The following is a 16,650-nucleotide window of genomic DNA, read 5'->3' as shown; positions in this document are numbered from 1 at the left end:
GATCGTGCCACTGCACTCCAGCCTGGGGGACAGAGTGAGACTCCGTCTCAAAAATAACATAACATAACATAACATAACATAACATAACATAACATAACATAACATAACATAACAGCCCGCAGTCTTTCCATGGGGAAAGCATTCAGTCTCTACACAACAAAAAGGAAGGAAATGGCCCTGGAAGTTTTAACTAAGGCTTGAGGTCCAGCTCAACAGCCAGTGAGTTACTTAAGCAAGGAACTTAAAACTTGGTGGCCAAAGGATGGTCAGTCTGCCTCCAAGCAGTTATAGTAGGGGCTTTGCTGGTGCCAGAGGCCACAGGGTTAACCATAGGAAATAACTGTTTAACGCCACACAATGTAACAGGACTGTTGTCCTCTAAGGAAAGTCTCTGGCTAACAAACAATTGCCTCCTCAAATACCAAGCTTTGCCGCTAAAGGGATCTGCAGCCCAGTTGAAAACCTACCCTTGCCTGAGCCCAGCCACTTTCTCCCAAAGAAAACTGGAGAACCTAAACATGATTTTGAACAGGTAAGTGGATCAAACTGGGTAAAACAAATAATAAGAATCACTGTTTGCATTCTCTGTAAAGTTTTAATTAATGAAAAAGGATTTTCTTAAAGAACATTCAGCTCAATTAAAAGTGGATATCCAAGCTATGGTTATACTTAAAAGGCCTTTATATTTTTCTCTTCATAAATCTTCTTTTCCTGGAAAACATTTTTTTTCTCAGTCGACTGAATTTTTTTTTTTTTTTAACTGTGTCTTGCCACTCTTGGTCTATCTAGAATGACTTCTGGTGGCCTGGGACTCCTTGGGGAAACAGAAAAGGCGCCACAAATCCCATTTTAGGAAAAAATCTGTTTTCCACATGGAGCCTCTAGAATTAAAGGTGAATAAATACCTCTCAAAATCTGTCTTTGTCTTCTGGCTATGCTTGCTTATTAGGCCCTGGAAACTGTATTCCTAGTTCTGTTCTTAAAGAACCTCACTCGGAGGCCAATAATCCAACTGGAACATTGGCACGTGCAAAATCTTATAACTACTGGATCGTCTTCCTTTTGTCTGTGTGGTTACATGTGTGCTACTTATGTAATGTCTATTTAAAAAAGGAACTCTAATTAATTGGCCTAAGAAAAATAAGTGCGTAAGTCAAATATTTTTAAGGGAAAAACAAAAGCTGTGGTACCTTTCAGTTCATGTGACTTCAATCTTTAAAAATAAAAAGAGTCTTAGGAATTATTGGTAAAATACAAATGTCTTCAAGGTATAAAAATGTGGTCTAAATTATGCAGCTCAAATACTAGGTTTGCTAAATATTTCAAGGTTGTTGTAAACTGCTTTTTTTCTTTTTCTTTTCTTTTTTTTTTTTTTTTTTTTGAGACGCAGTCTTGCTCTGTCACCATGACTGGAGTGCGGTGGCGCAAATCTTGGCTCACTGAAACCTTTGACTCCCTGGTTCAAGCGATTCTCCTGCCTCAGCCTCCTGAGTAGCTGGGATTACAGGCACGTGCCACCACACCCAGCTAATTTTTGTATTTTTAGTAGAGACAGGGTTTTACCATGTTGGCCAGGATGGTCTCAATCTCCTGACCTTAGGTGATCCACCTGCTTCAGCCTCCCACAGTGCTGGGATTACAGGCACGAGCCACTGTGCCTGGTCGTAAACTGCTTCTTTAGCCTTTAAAAACTGTCAACTTGCCTGCTTCACAATTGGTAGGACCTGGGAACATATGGAAGTAACCATGCCCCTAACTATGCTGAAAGGAGTCCAACTTTATCTGCATCTAGCACATAATTAAAACAATCTAACAGGTTTTACATTAAAGTTAAAAATTACTATAAGTTACCATTATAACATGTGATTGAAACTACTGAACATGCAATTGCATGCAAAGTGTGTAAAAACAGTAAAAGATGTTTTTATTTAAAGATTATAAGGAGGCATGGAAATGTATATTTTGCTTAAAAATAGAGAATTGTCTTAAAGTAGAAGGTTTAAGCAAATTGTAAAAAAAGTTGTAAAAATTAATCTTGCAAAGAAAACTGTGTGTGTGAACATATTAACTAAATCAAAAGGGCATTATATGTTTTTTTTCTGTAAATTAATCACTGAAATAAAAGCACAGCAAGGTTTTCCTAAAATGCTAATCTACTATTTAGCAAAACTTGTCAAGGGCTATAACAGGTATGTGAAAATCTCACTTCATGGTCAAACTGGTTAAAATTAAATAGGATTGTCTATAATGTTTCATTTAAAATTAAGGTTAACATTAATAGTAAACTAATGCAAAGGTAAAATTTAACTTTCTCTCTTAACACAGGAGTTTCATGGAATAGAAAAGAATGAATGGTTTTTGCTTTTTCAAATTTCTGGCTCATCATTTTGGCAAAAACAAAAAACTTATGGTAATCTAAAAGTCTATTTCATAATATCAAGTGTTTTAAATTTTAAATATACTTAACAGGCTTCCCAAAGTCAAACTTTAGTCTCAAGGTTGTCTTTCCTAACCCCTGGCTTTTGGGTGCTGCAGAGGACCCCCGAAGCATCTAGAAGAGAGGTAAACAGAATTATTTAACATGTTGAGGAACATAAAATTACCAAAATGATGTCTAATACTCTTCAGGTTATATTTTAGGGGATAATATTAACATGTGTTCCAAAACTGTATGGGATGTCTGTGGTTCTAGTGTCTGAATGTGTGCTATTACAATTAAGCTTGTTATGTTGGGTTTTTGAAAACCACAAAAATAACCAAATTTCTTTGTTAATTGTATTTCTGACTATCCAAACTGGACATTTTGTCATTTACAGACAATTGTTGTTTTGTTTTAATTCTCTTCAAAAGATGGTTTATAATCAAGCCGTGGGACTTCAACAAGTTCTCTCCAATGCAGGTTTGTCATGACCAAAAAATGTACAGGACTCATAAAAGGCTAAAATGTTTATCACTATCAAACAAAACAAAAGTTAATGGAATGAACTAAACTAATAGAAAACTAAAGCAATATTCCTCATTTATGCTTAGAACATGGCTAATCCTTATTTTATTTTTTAGAGTCAAAAAAACTTGTCTTTAGCTACAGCCTTTGATAACTAAGCAAAGTGTACTACTCTAGGCAAAGTTTGGAGCATGTTTATTTCTCTCTAATTCCTCTAGAATTTAGAAACTAGTTATAAATATTCTTAAATTACAACAATATAGTTGTTTGAATCAGTGCAACAAGAATCCATTTTCTCTTGCAACAAAACACAATCGGAAAAACTGGTTGTTTTACCAAGGCTTTGATTGGAAGGGTCTGTTTCCCTTTAAGGGATCAAGCTTAACTTGCTGAGCCAATAAAAAGCCCTGGGGAAAACTGGCCTCATACCTGTCTACACAGTCTCCACACCGGGTTCCTGACCTGCGGTGAGTAAAGAATGTCACTTTCTAACGGGCCTAGGAACCCTATGCTTCTGGAACCTCAAGAAGGAAAAGAATTTATCCAACTCACAGGTATTTAAAAGTACAAACCCATGGCTGGGCTTGGCTTTAAAAAGTCCTATCTAAAATTCCTCATGGAACAAGGTTCCATCAAAGCCAATCTAAAAGGCCTATATAAGGATGATTATTCTTGCTGTACTTTATGCAAATAATTAGGCCAAGTATAGGACTGAAGTCTGTTTTACAAACAGCCCAGTCCTATCGTAGATTGTTTTTAACAAAAATGAGGACAAGAGAAAGAGAAATTATGTTTTAAAACTTATCATACCTCTGTTATTAACTTCTAGTCTCATTAGTTGTTTTTAAGTTCTTGCCGACATTTTAAACTATCCCTGCTTATTCCTGTCAACCAACCAGCAATCTCTGGCTGCAGCTCCGAGAAAACAGAAAGGCATGGGTGACAGAAAAATCTGGAAACATGTTCTAGTTCTGGGCAATTATCCTACAAATCCTGCCAGGTAAACTATAACCCCAAGGTTTCCCTCTTTTTTGGGAAAGTAAGACCAAGGAAGCTAAATAAAGCCAAGCCCCATATACCCACTTACAACAGCACAACCCATCTGAGTGGCTCACGGGTATCAAATAAACTCTGTTGTCATGGTTACGGCCTATTGTGCCCCCATTAATAATAGTCATCTTAATACTCATATTTGGAACCTATATTCTAAACCTCCTTGTAAAGTTTATCTCTTCTCGTCTAGAAACCATCAAGCTTCAGATGGTGCCGCAAATGGAGCTGAAAATGAAACTGCCCTCCTACGAAGGACCCTTAAATCAGCCCCAGGAGGAAGCCCCAGCTGCTGTTCCCCACACAACACCACTCTCCAGCAGGAAGGAGCCAGAAGAAATGTCACCCACTTTCCCCTAGCGGCAGTTAGGGATTCTATTTCTGAGGGGGGAATACGTTATAGGAGTCAGAAATTATTTAGGTAGACAGTCTACCTAAAAAACTGAGTCCCTGGCAGAAAACTTTCCTTTTAACAAAAAGCAGCTGAAAAATAGCTCCCTTTCTAATCTCATGCAGTTCAAAAAAAGTGCTTCTCTTCTAGCAACAGGCAGCCTGAAAGTTGAGGCTGTACAACACAGAGAAGATGGCTTGAGCACAGAAAGACAGGGGGAAGTCTCCTGGGTAATCACCAAACTTCACACTTACACAATGGGCCCCAGTAAAACAGTGGGTCTTAATAAGCATATTCCTTTCCCTTTAGGCGCACTAAGATAGAGGAGCTAAAAACTGACTGGGGGGATGTCTGCAGCTGCAAGAAGATGTGTGGGAGCAGACACAGAAACTCTCCCTCCCAGGTAAGCAAGACAAAGAAACACAGACTAAGAGTCCATCTCTGTGGTCGGAGAATGGGATAAGAGCTGATAAAAAACTCTGCACTATAGACGTAGCACACCTGGTCCCAACTAACCATTGGGCCCTAGAAGGCTAAGACATTCCCTCCTCAGGAGCCCCCTCCTCAGTAGCCCATTTATAAAAACGCTGACAATTTTACTACCACTTGGCAACCTGCTCGGGACCCCTCTCCGTGATGGAGAGCTATTCTTTTCTTTTGCCTATTAAACTCCTGCTCCAAACTCACTCTCTCTCTGTGTGTGTGTGTCTGCAACCTCAATCTCCTTGGCCATGACACCAAAAACCTTGGTATTTACCCCAGACAACAAGGCTGCTTCACCAGCCTTCTCACATTAAATTCCACACATTGCATGTCAGTGCTGTCACAGCTGTGTCTATCACCACAGCAACAAGCAGAGGGACTCAAGGCAAGAATGTGGACTTAGCACTGATGACCCGGAGCTTGAGATGGGATCTGCCTAGTGTGAGCCATGGCTCAGTTTCACTCACTATGTGACTTGGTGAGAGTTACTTGGCCTCTCTGGGTCTCAGTTTCACATGTGTAAAATGGGGCTAAAATGACAATAGGAATAGCTGCTTTCGCTAAATCACAGGTTGTTGCATGTATCCAATGAGATAATGTTTGTCAAAGTGCTTTGTAAATCTATGGCACCATATACATACCAGCACTAACTGGAAAACAAATGCATTTCTAAAATTTAATATGCAGATTCATGATGTTGTAATTCTTTTTTTTTTTTTTTTTTGAGACAGAGTCTCACTCTGTTGCCCAGGCTGGAGTGCAGTGGCACGATCTCGGCTCACTGCAAGCTCTGCCTCCCGGGTTCACGCCATTCTCCTGCCTCAGCCTCCCGAGTAACTGGAACCACAGGCGCCCACCACCGCGCCCAGCTAATTTTTTGTATTTTTAGTAGAGATGGGGTTTTACTGTGTTAGCCAGGATGGTCTCGATCTCCTGACCTTGTGATCCGCCCACCTCGGCCTCCCAAAGTGCTGGGATTATAGGCTTGAGCCACTGCTCCCGGCCGATGTTGTAATTCAAAGCAGGTTTAAACAACAGGGGAAATCCATAATGAGTATATTAAATGTATCATTCTTTATTAAAGTGAAGAACTAATGCCCCTCCCCATCCAATTTGTCCCAACTTTTCTCAACTTGTCCCATGTGTTTTCTTTCCCTCCCTCCCTCCTTCTCTTCCTTCTTTCTTTCCTTCTTCCCTTCTTTCCCTCTTTCTTTCTTTTTTGAGATGGAGTCTCACTCTATCTCCCAGGCTGGAGTGACATGGTGAGATCTCAGCTCACTGCAACCTTGCCTCCTGGGTTCAAGTGATTCTCCTGCCTCAGCCTCCCAAGTAGCTGGGATTACAGGTGTGTGCCACCATGCTTGGCTAAATTTTTTATTTTTAGTATAGATGGGATCTTGCTATGTTGGCCAGGCTTGTCTCAAACTTTTGGCCTCAAGTGATTTGCCCACCTCAGCCTCCCAAAGTGCTGAGATTACATGCGTGAGCCGCCACACCCAGCCTCCCTTGTGTTTTATTAAAGGAAGACCCACGTGATGGCCAGCAGAAATGGCATCCTCCTGTGTGACCCTGTGATGTGGAATGCACGCGGGAGGATTCACTTCCAGCAGGACACTTACCGAGCCCTTTCATGGCCTTCCTCAGGGTCTGGGCATCTTCCACGGCGTTGAATCCTGAAGCAGCTTTGACAGTACCTCCTTTGGTTGCCTGAGCACAAAAGACAGTGATGTTACTGAGAGGCAGCCTCTTACCAACACAGAGTCATCTCATTCGGCAAACATTTGCTAAGCACTAACCATAGCCTAGACAATATTCTAGGTTCTGGGGATACGGCAGTGACCGTGAAAAATGGAGCTCTTGCTCCCCGGGACTGATGCTCTAGCTCATGGGAGGCAGACAGTGAACAAGCCAACAATTCTGAATTCCATAAACTGCCTGTGGGTGAGCAGTGCTGTGAAGCAGATAGAGAGGTCCTACAGGCCCATTCTGAGGAGTGACATTGAGTTAAGAGCTGAATGAGATGAAGCAGCTGCCCATGCAAAGACGGAGGCAAGGGTTATGGGCAGAGGAAACAGCTCCTGCAAAGGCCCTGAGGCTGGAACTAGTTTGTAGGGAGAGCAGGATAGAGGCCAGTGTGGCTCAAGTTGGTGGGCAAGGAGGGGAGGGGAAGATGAACTACATCACCATGGAATCCTGTTCCCCCTAAAAGGGAAAAATATCAAACCTGAATCCAATCAAGCCTCTAGAGCCAAAAACAAATTTACAGTGAACAGGAGAAAGGAGAATGTTAAACCACACCAAAGGGTTGCAGTCAGCAAAATCCAGACTCTGAGACACAGCACTTAACAAACAACCTAGTTTCTTTGACAAATAAATGGCAAGGAGAATTTAAAGAGAGAGATGGAAGGGAAATACAGTTTAAAAGACACTAAAAAGGAACATCAATGATCATAATGTGAACCTGTAGTACCATAATTTGGATCCTAAATTAAACAGTAAAAAACAAAAGACATTTATGAGACAATGAAAATTTGAACATTGACTTGACATTTGATGACACTAAGGACTTGGTTTTAACATTTTTAGGTATAAGAACGGCATCATGGTGATATTTCATTTTGAAAAGAGGTTTAATCTACTGAAATAGTTTACAGATGAAATGATAAGATGTCTTGGGTTTGCTTCCAAATCACACAGGTGGAGAGAAAGGGGAGGAAGTGGAGATAAAGAAGAAACAGGCCGGACATGGTGACTCACCCCAGCAATCCCAGCACTCTGGGAGGCTGAGGCGGGCGGATCTCTTGAGCCCAGGAGTTTGAGACCAGACCGGGCAACATGGTGAAACCTCATCTCTACAAAAACATACCAAAAAATTAGCTATGCATGGTGGCACAGGCCTGTAGTCCCAGCTACTCAGGATGCTGAGGTGGGAGGATCTCTTGAGTCCAGGAGGTGGAGACTGCAGTGAGCCGAGAGTGGACCACTGTGCTCCAATCTGGGCGACAGAGTGAGACCCTGTCTCAAAAAAAGACAAAAAACAAGAGTGACGATGAGTTAATAATTATTGACAGGTACACAAAGGGGTTCCTTATAGTATTCTGTTTACTTTCATGTATGTTTAAAGTTTTCCATAATAAAAATATTTAAATAAATTAACTAAAAATAAAAAAGAAGGAAATCAGAGAGGTGGGCTGGGACCAGAGCAAGGCAGCCCTTCAAGCCAGGTAAGGAGTCTGTATTTTATTCTAAGTGCAGTGAAAGCCACTGACAGGTTTTGAGCAAGGAGATGGGGACACATGATCTGACTTATCGATTTAAAAGATCCCCTGGGCTGCTGTAGGGAGACGCAGAGACCATTTGAGAGCCTGGGCCAAGATCCGGGGGTGGGATATGAGCTAGACTAGGGTGAAATAGTTAAGATGGAAATAAACAGGAGAACAGACAGCTCAGCACATGTTTTGGAGCAAAGGCGACAGAACTTGCTGATGGACTGACGTGGGAGGTGAGGAAAGAAAAGAATCAAGTATAACTCTAAATCTTTTCCCCTGAGCAGCTGGGTATCATTTACCCAGATGGGGAAAACTGGAGGAAGACTACTAGATTTAGGGTGGCAGTGTGGGGTGGGATTTAGAGGTTCTATGTTGGAAATGTTAAGTTTGGGATGTCCATTAAATATCCCAGTGGAATTGTCAAAAAGACAATTGGTTACACAGTATAAGTCTAGAGGTCACATCCAGCATAATAAAGTTAGGATGCATCAGCATTTGGGTGGCACTTGATGAGACGACCTGGAAAGAAAGTGAAAATAGGGACAGGAACTTAGGATAAGCCTGGGTCTCTCCAACAGTACAGGTCCAAGATGGGAGAGCCCAGAAAGGATGGCTGAGAAGGGGCAGTCCTTGAGCTCATAGGAAATCCAGGATCGAGCACTGTCCAGAGGCTGAGGAAGGAGGGAGTAGCTGGCGCTTGGTCTAAGAAGCTTAGTGGGGAGGAGCATAAGCACTGGAGTGGGGTATGAATCTTACCTTTACCTCTTTCTAGCTGTGTGGCCTGGGACATTTCATTTTTCTCACTTGTATATTGGGAATAATGATAACTCACAGAAACAGGATAATATAGGAATGTACTTAGCACAAAACCCAGAAAAAAGTAAACACTAAAACAAAAACTCAGAATCATCATCATCATCATCATCATCAAAGAGGACTTCAGCTGTGCCTCCATAATAAATAAAATAATGAGATTCTTTCATCTATTTCTTGTATTACACCTCCACACGAGCCTATGGGGTAATGCCAAAGCAGAATCTAGGATGGAGCATTTGTACAAGGTGGCAAAAACGGTGTGGAATAGAGTTAAAGTTTTCTGATAATCTAATTGGATCCAAGAATGTAATATGGGCCATCTAAAGGAATGGAGGATTTTTATACCCTTAGTGCAGTTCTCTAGTGAGCCTGACTTGAGCTTACTGCACTAGACCACCCTGGCCTGGACCTCTCAGGCCCATAGTGGCCCACATCAAGCCCGTCCAAGTCCTCAGGTACCCAAGGCATGGGCCTTCTCTGCTGCAAGACCAGGCTTTCATGTCCTGGATACGATAAACATTTAGCACTTGGTCATCACCCTTTTACGTCTGACAGAGGAACGTAGAAATGTATGACATCAACTTCCTTGGGCACTGTTATTGGATGAATTGTATCTCCCCCACAAAAAAGACACATGGAAGTCCTAACCTCCAGCACCTCAGAATGTGACCTTATTTGGAAATAGGGCCGCTGCAGATTAATCAGTTAAGATGAGATGATACTGGAGTAGGGTGGGCCCCGATCCAATATGACTGGTGTCATTATAAGAAGATGTGGGCCGGGTGCGGTGGCTCAAGCCTGTAATCCCAGCACTTTGGGAGGCCGAGGCGGGCAGATCACAAGGTCAGGAGATTGAGACCATCCTGGCTAACACGGTGAAACCCCGTCTCTACTAAAAATATAAAAAACTAGCCGGGCGAGGTGGTGGGCGCCTGTAGTCCCAGCTACTCAGGAGGCTGAGGCAGGAGAATGGCGTAAACCCGGGAGGCAGAGCTTGCAGTGAGCCGAGATCGCGCCACTGCACTCCAGCCTGGGCGACAGAGCAAGAGTCCATCTCAAAACAAAAACAAAAACAAAAACAAAAACAAAAGAAGATGTGGACATAAGAAGACAGAGGTAAAAGGGGCGAGCACCGTAGGACAAAGGCAGAGATGGAAGTTATGCAGCAGCAAGCCAAAGAATAGCTAGGACTGCCAGCAAAGCCCCAGAAGCTAGGAAGAGGCCCAGAAGGCTTCTGCACGGGTGTGAAAGGGAGCACAGCCCTGCCGACACCTTGCTTTGGGTTTCTGGCCTCCAGAACTGTGAGGCAACACATTTCTATTATTCTAAGCCACCCAGTTTGTGCTATTAGGTTGGTGCAATTACTTTTGCACCAACCTAATACTTTGTTTTGGCAGCTTCAAGAAACTAACAGAGGTACTTTACTTCTTTTCTTCTATTATATATCAGTCGTAATATGCAAATTGGTGACTTGCTGTCAGAATTCCAACATGGCCTTTGGCCCCAGCATGAGACAGCTTTCTTTTTTTTTTTTTTTTTCCATAGCTCTGTATTCTTATTTTATTTTATTTTTATTTTTATTTTTAATTATTATTATTATACTTTAAGTTCTAGGGTACATGTGCATAATGTGCAGGTTTGTTACATATGTATACTTGTGCCATGTTGCTGTGCTGCACCCATCAACTCGTCAGCACCCATCAACTCGTCATTTACATCAGGTATAACTCCCAGTGCTATCCCTCCCCACTCCCGAGACAGCTTTCTGAGTTGAATGTTTCACAAGGTTCTTTTGGAACTCCTGTATTGAAAAATTTTTGGATGGCATTCAAACACTGCATTCAACTATTAAGCAAACTACATTGCTGAGGGACACTACTGTGGGATTAGGATTAATAGATAACAAGGTGAAGCGATAGAGGAATTGGCAAGGGTGGTTCTGTTTACCAGTTAGCATTCTTAGTGACTCTTTTTCTCTAGGAAAAAGATCAAGAAATGTGTCCCCTGTTAGCATGATAAATACCCATATTGATTAAATTTCAGAGTATAATATACCATTATCCATTCTGGGAAGACACGGAATTCTGTCCCAAGAGGGCCCATTGTGATAGCAGGCAAAGGAAACAGAGAGGATACAGGAAGGAATGATGAAAATGAATAGATAAAAATAGGTGCCATATCACAATTGATGAAATGTTGTTATTACATTAATAATGAAGAAGATATATGCCAAAAAGAACGGAATACAATACAATGGATACTAATGAGCAAAAAAAGGAATGGAGGAACAAACTACTGATGCAACAACACGGATGAATTGCAAAAGAATATAATGCCCAGAAAAAGAAGTCAGACACAAAATAGTACCTACTCTATGATTCCATTTATAGGATGTTCTAGAACAGGCAAAACTAACTTATGATAAGACTCAGAAGAGCAGTTGCATTGCCTGTGTGGAGTGGAGGGTGGGAAGGGGAGTTGATACGAAAGGGGCATGGAGGAGCTTCTAGGAATGATAAAATGTCCTACCTCGATACACGAGTAGGTTATGTGAGTATATACATTTGTCAAAACTTATCGACCAGTAACCTTAAAGGATGTGCATTTCACTATATGCAAATTATACCTCCATAAAACATGTTTTAAAATCTTGAATACAATGATTTAAAAACATATTGTAGAGAATTCAGCAAATTTTTTAAACATTAAGAAGAAAGCAGGGCGCGGTGGCTCATGCCCGTAATCCCAGCACTTTGGGAGGCCAAGGTGGGTGGATCATGAGGTCAGGAGTTCGAGACCATCCTGGCCAACATGGTGAAACCCTGTCTCTACTAAAAATACAAAAAAATTAGTCAGGTGTGGTGGTGGGCACCTGTAATCCCAGCTACTTGGGAGGCTGAGGCAGGGGAATCACTTGAACCCAGGGTGGAGGTGGTAGTGAGCTGAGATCACGCCACTGCACTCCAGCCTGGGCAACAGATTGAGCCTCTGTCTCAAAAAAAAAAAAAAAAAAAAAAAAAAATTAAGAAGAAAATTAAAACATAATCACTAGAGTAAATAATTTTCATGATATGAAATGTAATATAAACATTACATTATCTCATTAGCATAGAGGAGAGATAAAGCATAAGATCACAGTGAATACATAACTTGTTTCCTATTTTCCTGTACTAAGTAGAGGAAAAGAAAGGCTATAAAACTGTTGTTTATCCTCTTATTACTCTTACTGAAAAATTATTATACATATGAGTAAGGTCTAAAATAAAATAATGGCAAATAGTTGGTGTTTCCAATGTTGTGACTGGATAGTGTGGTTTTCTTTTTAAAATGTCCTTTATCTGTCTAATAAATAATAGTCATGATAGAAAAACAGGTTTTAGGAGGAAAGATGAGAGCAACTGAGGTAATTTTCCTAGAGTGGAAAGCACACAAAGAGCCACTTAATTACAGTCTTCATTTGTAGGAAAGCTGTGAGCCTACTGAAGACAGGAAAAGCATCTCATTAATTCTGAGTTCCAGTACCACATCTGGCACAAAGTAGGGGCACCATAAGCATTTCTGAATAAATATTCTCCACATTGGCTAGGCACAGTGGCTCATGCCTGTAATCCCAGCACTTTGGGAGGCCAAGGTGGGAGGATTGCTTGAAGCCAGGAGTTTGAGACCAGCTTAGGCAACATAGTGGGCCCCTCATCCCTATAAAAAATAAAAATAGGCCAGGCTCGGTGGCTCATGCCTGTAATCCCAGCACTTTGGGAGGCTGAGGCGGGTGGATCACGAGGTCAGGAGATCAAGACCATCCTGGCTAACAAGGTGAAACCTCATCTCTACTAAAAGATACAAAAAATTAGCCAGGCCTAGTGGTGGGTGCCTGTAGTCCCAGCTACTCGGGAGGCTGAGGCAGGAGAATGGCGTGAACCGGGAGGCGGAGCTTGCAGTGAGCCGAGATAGCGCTACTGCACTCCAGCCTGGGCAACAGAGGGAGACTCTGTCTAAAATAAATAAATAAATAAATAAAAATAAATAAATAAATAAAATAAAAAATAAAAATAAATAAATAATTTTTAAAAATTCTCCATGGCCAGGGAGAATCAATCAGCAAGAAATTGATTTTAAACTAAAGCATGAGAGATTTGGGGCATACATGAATAAGCCTTTGACTGTCAGAGATCATGAAGAAATTTCTGGAACATCTAATGCCAAAAAAAAAAATTAAGAGTATATTACTCTTTGTTCAGGATAATTCACTTTACACATCCATCTCCCTAAAGGAAGGCAAATCTCAAGCTGGCAGGCTCTCCAGTTCCTCTCTAGGTATAAGATTTCCACTTCTATTATTGCTTCCTCCAGAAGACCATGGACCAGAATTACTTGTCTATTCAGAAACATATTTGGGTGAGAGAAGGCGAGCAGATGGCCAGCCTTAGGTAGAGCCATGTTTTCAGCTCAGAGGCTCAGCTTCCACCTCAGAGCTGAACTGTACAGAACTCTCAAAGGGATTCAATTCGATGCTTGTTCCAAAGATCAGATAACCAAGGTCCAAGGCGTCTGATTACTGTGTAAAGCAAGAGGCGGCCGACACACCCATATTGTTAGCAAATGCCCCTCTTGAAGAGCCTGAAATGATATGGCTACCTCAGAATATGGATAGCAGTCCTCTTCTGGTGGTAGAACCTGCAGAATTTTTAGTTTTTCCTTTTTAAATGTTCTAAAATAAACATGTAGTGCTTCTGTAGACAGAAAACTACAACTTGTTTCTATATTCTCAGGATGTTAAAAGAATTCAAATAATTCTCTCTTTGAATCAGTTTTCAAGGTCAAGTTGCTTACCACCCCTAAAAGAAATTTAAATGATGTTTAGAAATAGATCTGCCTTTTCATGTCCTCCTCCCTTCCCTCTGTTGAGTAAACAAGGCTTTGTTTAAGCTAACAGTCGCTGCGCCCACATTCTGTACCTGTTAGCAGCTGGCACCAGATAAGGTTGAGGTAGTTCACAACTTACCACGGCCATGACTCTAGGTCAAGATCAGAGTTCAGTCACCCAAGCAGAAGTTCTTCTGTGATAAAAGCAGAGGGGAAATGACTGTGATGAAGGAAATGGCATTAAAATCATTCATCAGGATAACTTGCAGTTTGCATGAAGCTAAGCCATGAGGAAATGACATCCAACTTAATCAAAAGGCCAGTTACTGATTAGCCAAAGATACAAGGAGTGGGCTAGTAATTAGAGAAACTGTTAAAAAAGTCAACTTTATCATACTGGTAAAATATTTTCCTACCTGTTCTTCTGTTTGGAGATACACACGACAGAAAGGATTCCTATTGTTTTTTTAGGGTAAGGTACCATTACTTGTACTCAAGCTGGACACAGATTCTGAACTGAATGTTATAGCAGACCAGAAGAGGTTCCCCCTTTGAGAAAAGAGATAATCCAACTGCATCAGAGGAAAGTACAGCATACCAGCCTCCCCTCCGTGTGTGCATCTGTGTGAGTGTGTTTGTGTGTGTGTGTACGTGTGTGTGTGATGACAGGCCAGCAGCCCAACCAACATGAGAATCTTTTCATTTCCCAATGGCGATTTTTACTGCCACCATTCTAGGATTAAAGATGTTTCTTCCCTTTAAGCTGCAGGCTTATCCACTCAACTTTGTCCTTGGTTTTCAGTACCCCCTCTTTCATCATCATCACACATTTCTTTCAGTTGTTCAGAATGCAAGAAATGTCTTCATTGTAGTCTAGGACTCTTGTGGAGTTCTCATGATATATAAACAGTCCCCTAACGGCAGCCCACCACCTCCTGTTCCCATATCTAAGTCATATGAACAAGGCACCTTCTCTTTTCTTGCTTTTTTTGAGTCAGGGTCTCCCTCCATGTCCAGGCTGGAGTGTAGTGGTGCAATCATAGCCCACTGCAGCCTCAAACTCCTGGACTCAAGCGATCCTCCTGCCTCAGCCTCCCGAGTCACTGGAACTACAGGTGCAAACCACCTGGATAAGGTTCCTTTTCTCAGAATTTAGTTAGATCCTCGATACTCAAAGAGTCATCCGAGAACCAGGAGTACATGCATTCCTGGGAGCTTGTTAAAAATGCAGAATCTGGCTGGGCACGGTGGCTCACGCCTGTAATCCCAGCACTTTGGGAGGCCGAGGCAGGTGGATCATTTGAGGTCAGGAGTTTGAGACCAGCCTGGCCCACATGGTGAAACTCCATCTCTACTAAAAATATAAAAATTAGCTGGGGGGTAGTGGCACACGCCTGTAATTCCAGCTACTTGGGAGGCTGAGGCAGGAGAACCACTTGAGCCTGGGAGGCAGAGGTTGCAGCGAGCCAAGATCATGCCACTGCACTCCAGTCTGGGTAACAGAGTGAGACCCTGTCTCTAAAGAAAGAAAGGAAGAAAAAGCAGAATCTCAGGTCCCTACCCCAGACCTACTCCCAGAATCTGCATTTTTAGAAGATTCCCCAAATATTTGCCTGTACAGTAGTTTGAAAAGCACTGGTCTAGATAATCTGACCAAGCAGCGTGCCTTTTGATGATAACTAAGTCCTTCTTAACCCACCTGATTACCACTTAGGCCTTGTTTGATCACATTTGCTTTTTACCTTCCAGTTTCATTCTTCCTGTTTCCCATCATTCATTGCCGACTGACCCCCTATTACCTGCGGGTTCAACTAAGGGGAGAACCAACTAGTCCTGGGGCACAGCCTGAGCAAAGGTGCAGAGGTGGGAATGAGCTGCAGTTTCAGGGATAATGAGGAAATGCGGGCATGACAGCAGAGGGCTCATTCCAGGGAAGGCTCAGAAACAAGGTTGGAAAAGCCAAAGCAAACTGAATGGTATGGGCCTTGCATGCCTGGCTGAGGAGTCTGGCTTTAGAGCATACCACAGGGCATGGGAATACTGTGGAAAGCTTTTTGTTATTTGCAGAGAAGTGCCATAATAAAAGAAAAACTTTAGCAAGGTACTGTACTTTACTATAGGGTAAACTGGAAAGAGAGACTGCAGTGAGGGAGAAGGAGTTAAGAAGGCTTGAGAGATGACTACAGGAACAGATGGGTAGAGGCAAAGTCCTGGGCAGGGTGTGGCACTGGAATATGATATACGGAGGATGTTTGGAAGGCTTTATCAGATGTAGTGACTCATGGACTGTATAGATTTACTCATTCAATCACCAAATGTTCCTAAATGACCTCTCACAACACCTCTCCAGGCACACTTGTTCTGTTGATAGAGATAATGCAGTGGATAAGACAATGAACCTGCTGTCAAGGCATTTATAGTCTACCAGGAGAGATAAACAACACATTTATTTTTTAATTTTATTTTTTACATAACTAGACATCTTTATCTTTTGACAAATAGTTTTAACAAACGTAATTTTCAAGCTCTTTCCACAATAGAAATCATTACTTGAGCCCCCTTATTTCATTTAAAAAAAAAAAAAAAAAAAAGGATTCATTCTGACTTCTCTTTCCTTTTTTTTGGAGGCAGAGTGTTGCTCTGTTGCCCAGGCTGGAGCGTGGTGGCGCGATCTTGGCTCAGTGCGACCTCTGCCTCCCAGGTTCAAGCGAGTCTTCTGTCTCAGCCTCCCTGGTAGATGGGATTACAGGCATGCATTACCATGCCCGGCTAATTTTTGTATTTTTAATAGAGACCAAGTTAGGATTTCAAGAATCCAAGATAGGATTTCACCA

At 41.8% G+C, this 16,650-nt stretch overlaps 1 protein-coding gene and 1 long non-coding RNA gene across 4 annotated transcripts in view; one reads left to right on the top strand and one right to left on the bottom strand.

The window, feature by feature from the left end:
• ANXA4 (annexin A4) overlaps window positions 1-16,650 on the bottom strand; it is a 98,032-nt gene that overhangs the window by 31,968 nt on the left and 49,414 nt on the right. For 2 of the 3 annotated variants that reach the window (XM_021924904.2, XM_003908768.5), the window contains exons 2-3: window positions 13,956-14,010; window positions 6,488-6,575 (exon numbers count right to left, since the gene is read on the bottom strand). In XM_021924904.2, coding sequence (XP_021780596.2) covers window positions 6,488-6,575; window positions 13,956-13,964 — 97 coding nt within the window. In that variant the 5' untranslated portion in view covers window positions 13,965-14,010. Of the gene's footprint in view, window positions 1-6,487; window positions 6,576-13,955; window positions 14,011-14,232; window positions 14,268-16,650 lie in introns of those variants that run through there. The other variant, XM_017947601.2, reaches the window with a different exon arrangement.
• LOC116270295 lies at window positions 3,363-6,576 on the top strand. The gene is made up of 2 exons (XR_004178303.1): window positions 3,363-4,788; window positions 6,391-6,576. It is a non-coding gene; the product is annotated as an uncharacterized LOC116270295 (long non-coding RNA).

This window comes from Papio anubis, chromosome 14, assembly GCF_008728515.1.
Source record: "Papio anubis isolate 15944 chromosome 14, Panubis1.0, whole genome shotgun sequence".
Lineage (NCBI taxonomy): Eukaryota > Metazoa > Chordata > Mammalia > Primates > Cercopithecidae > Papio > Papio anubis.
The sequence above is the reverse complement of the archived record's forward strand: the minus strand, read 5'-3'. Positions and strand labels throughout refer to the sequence as shown.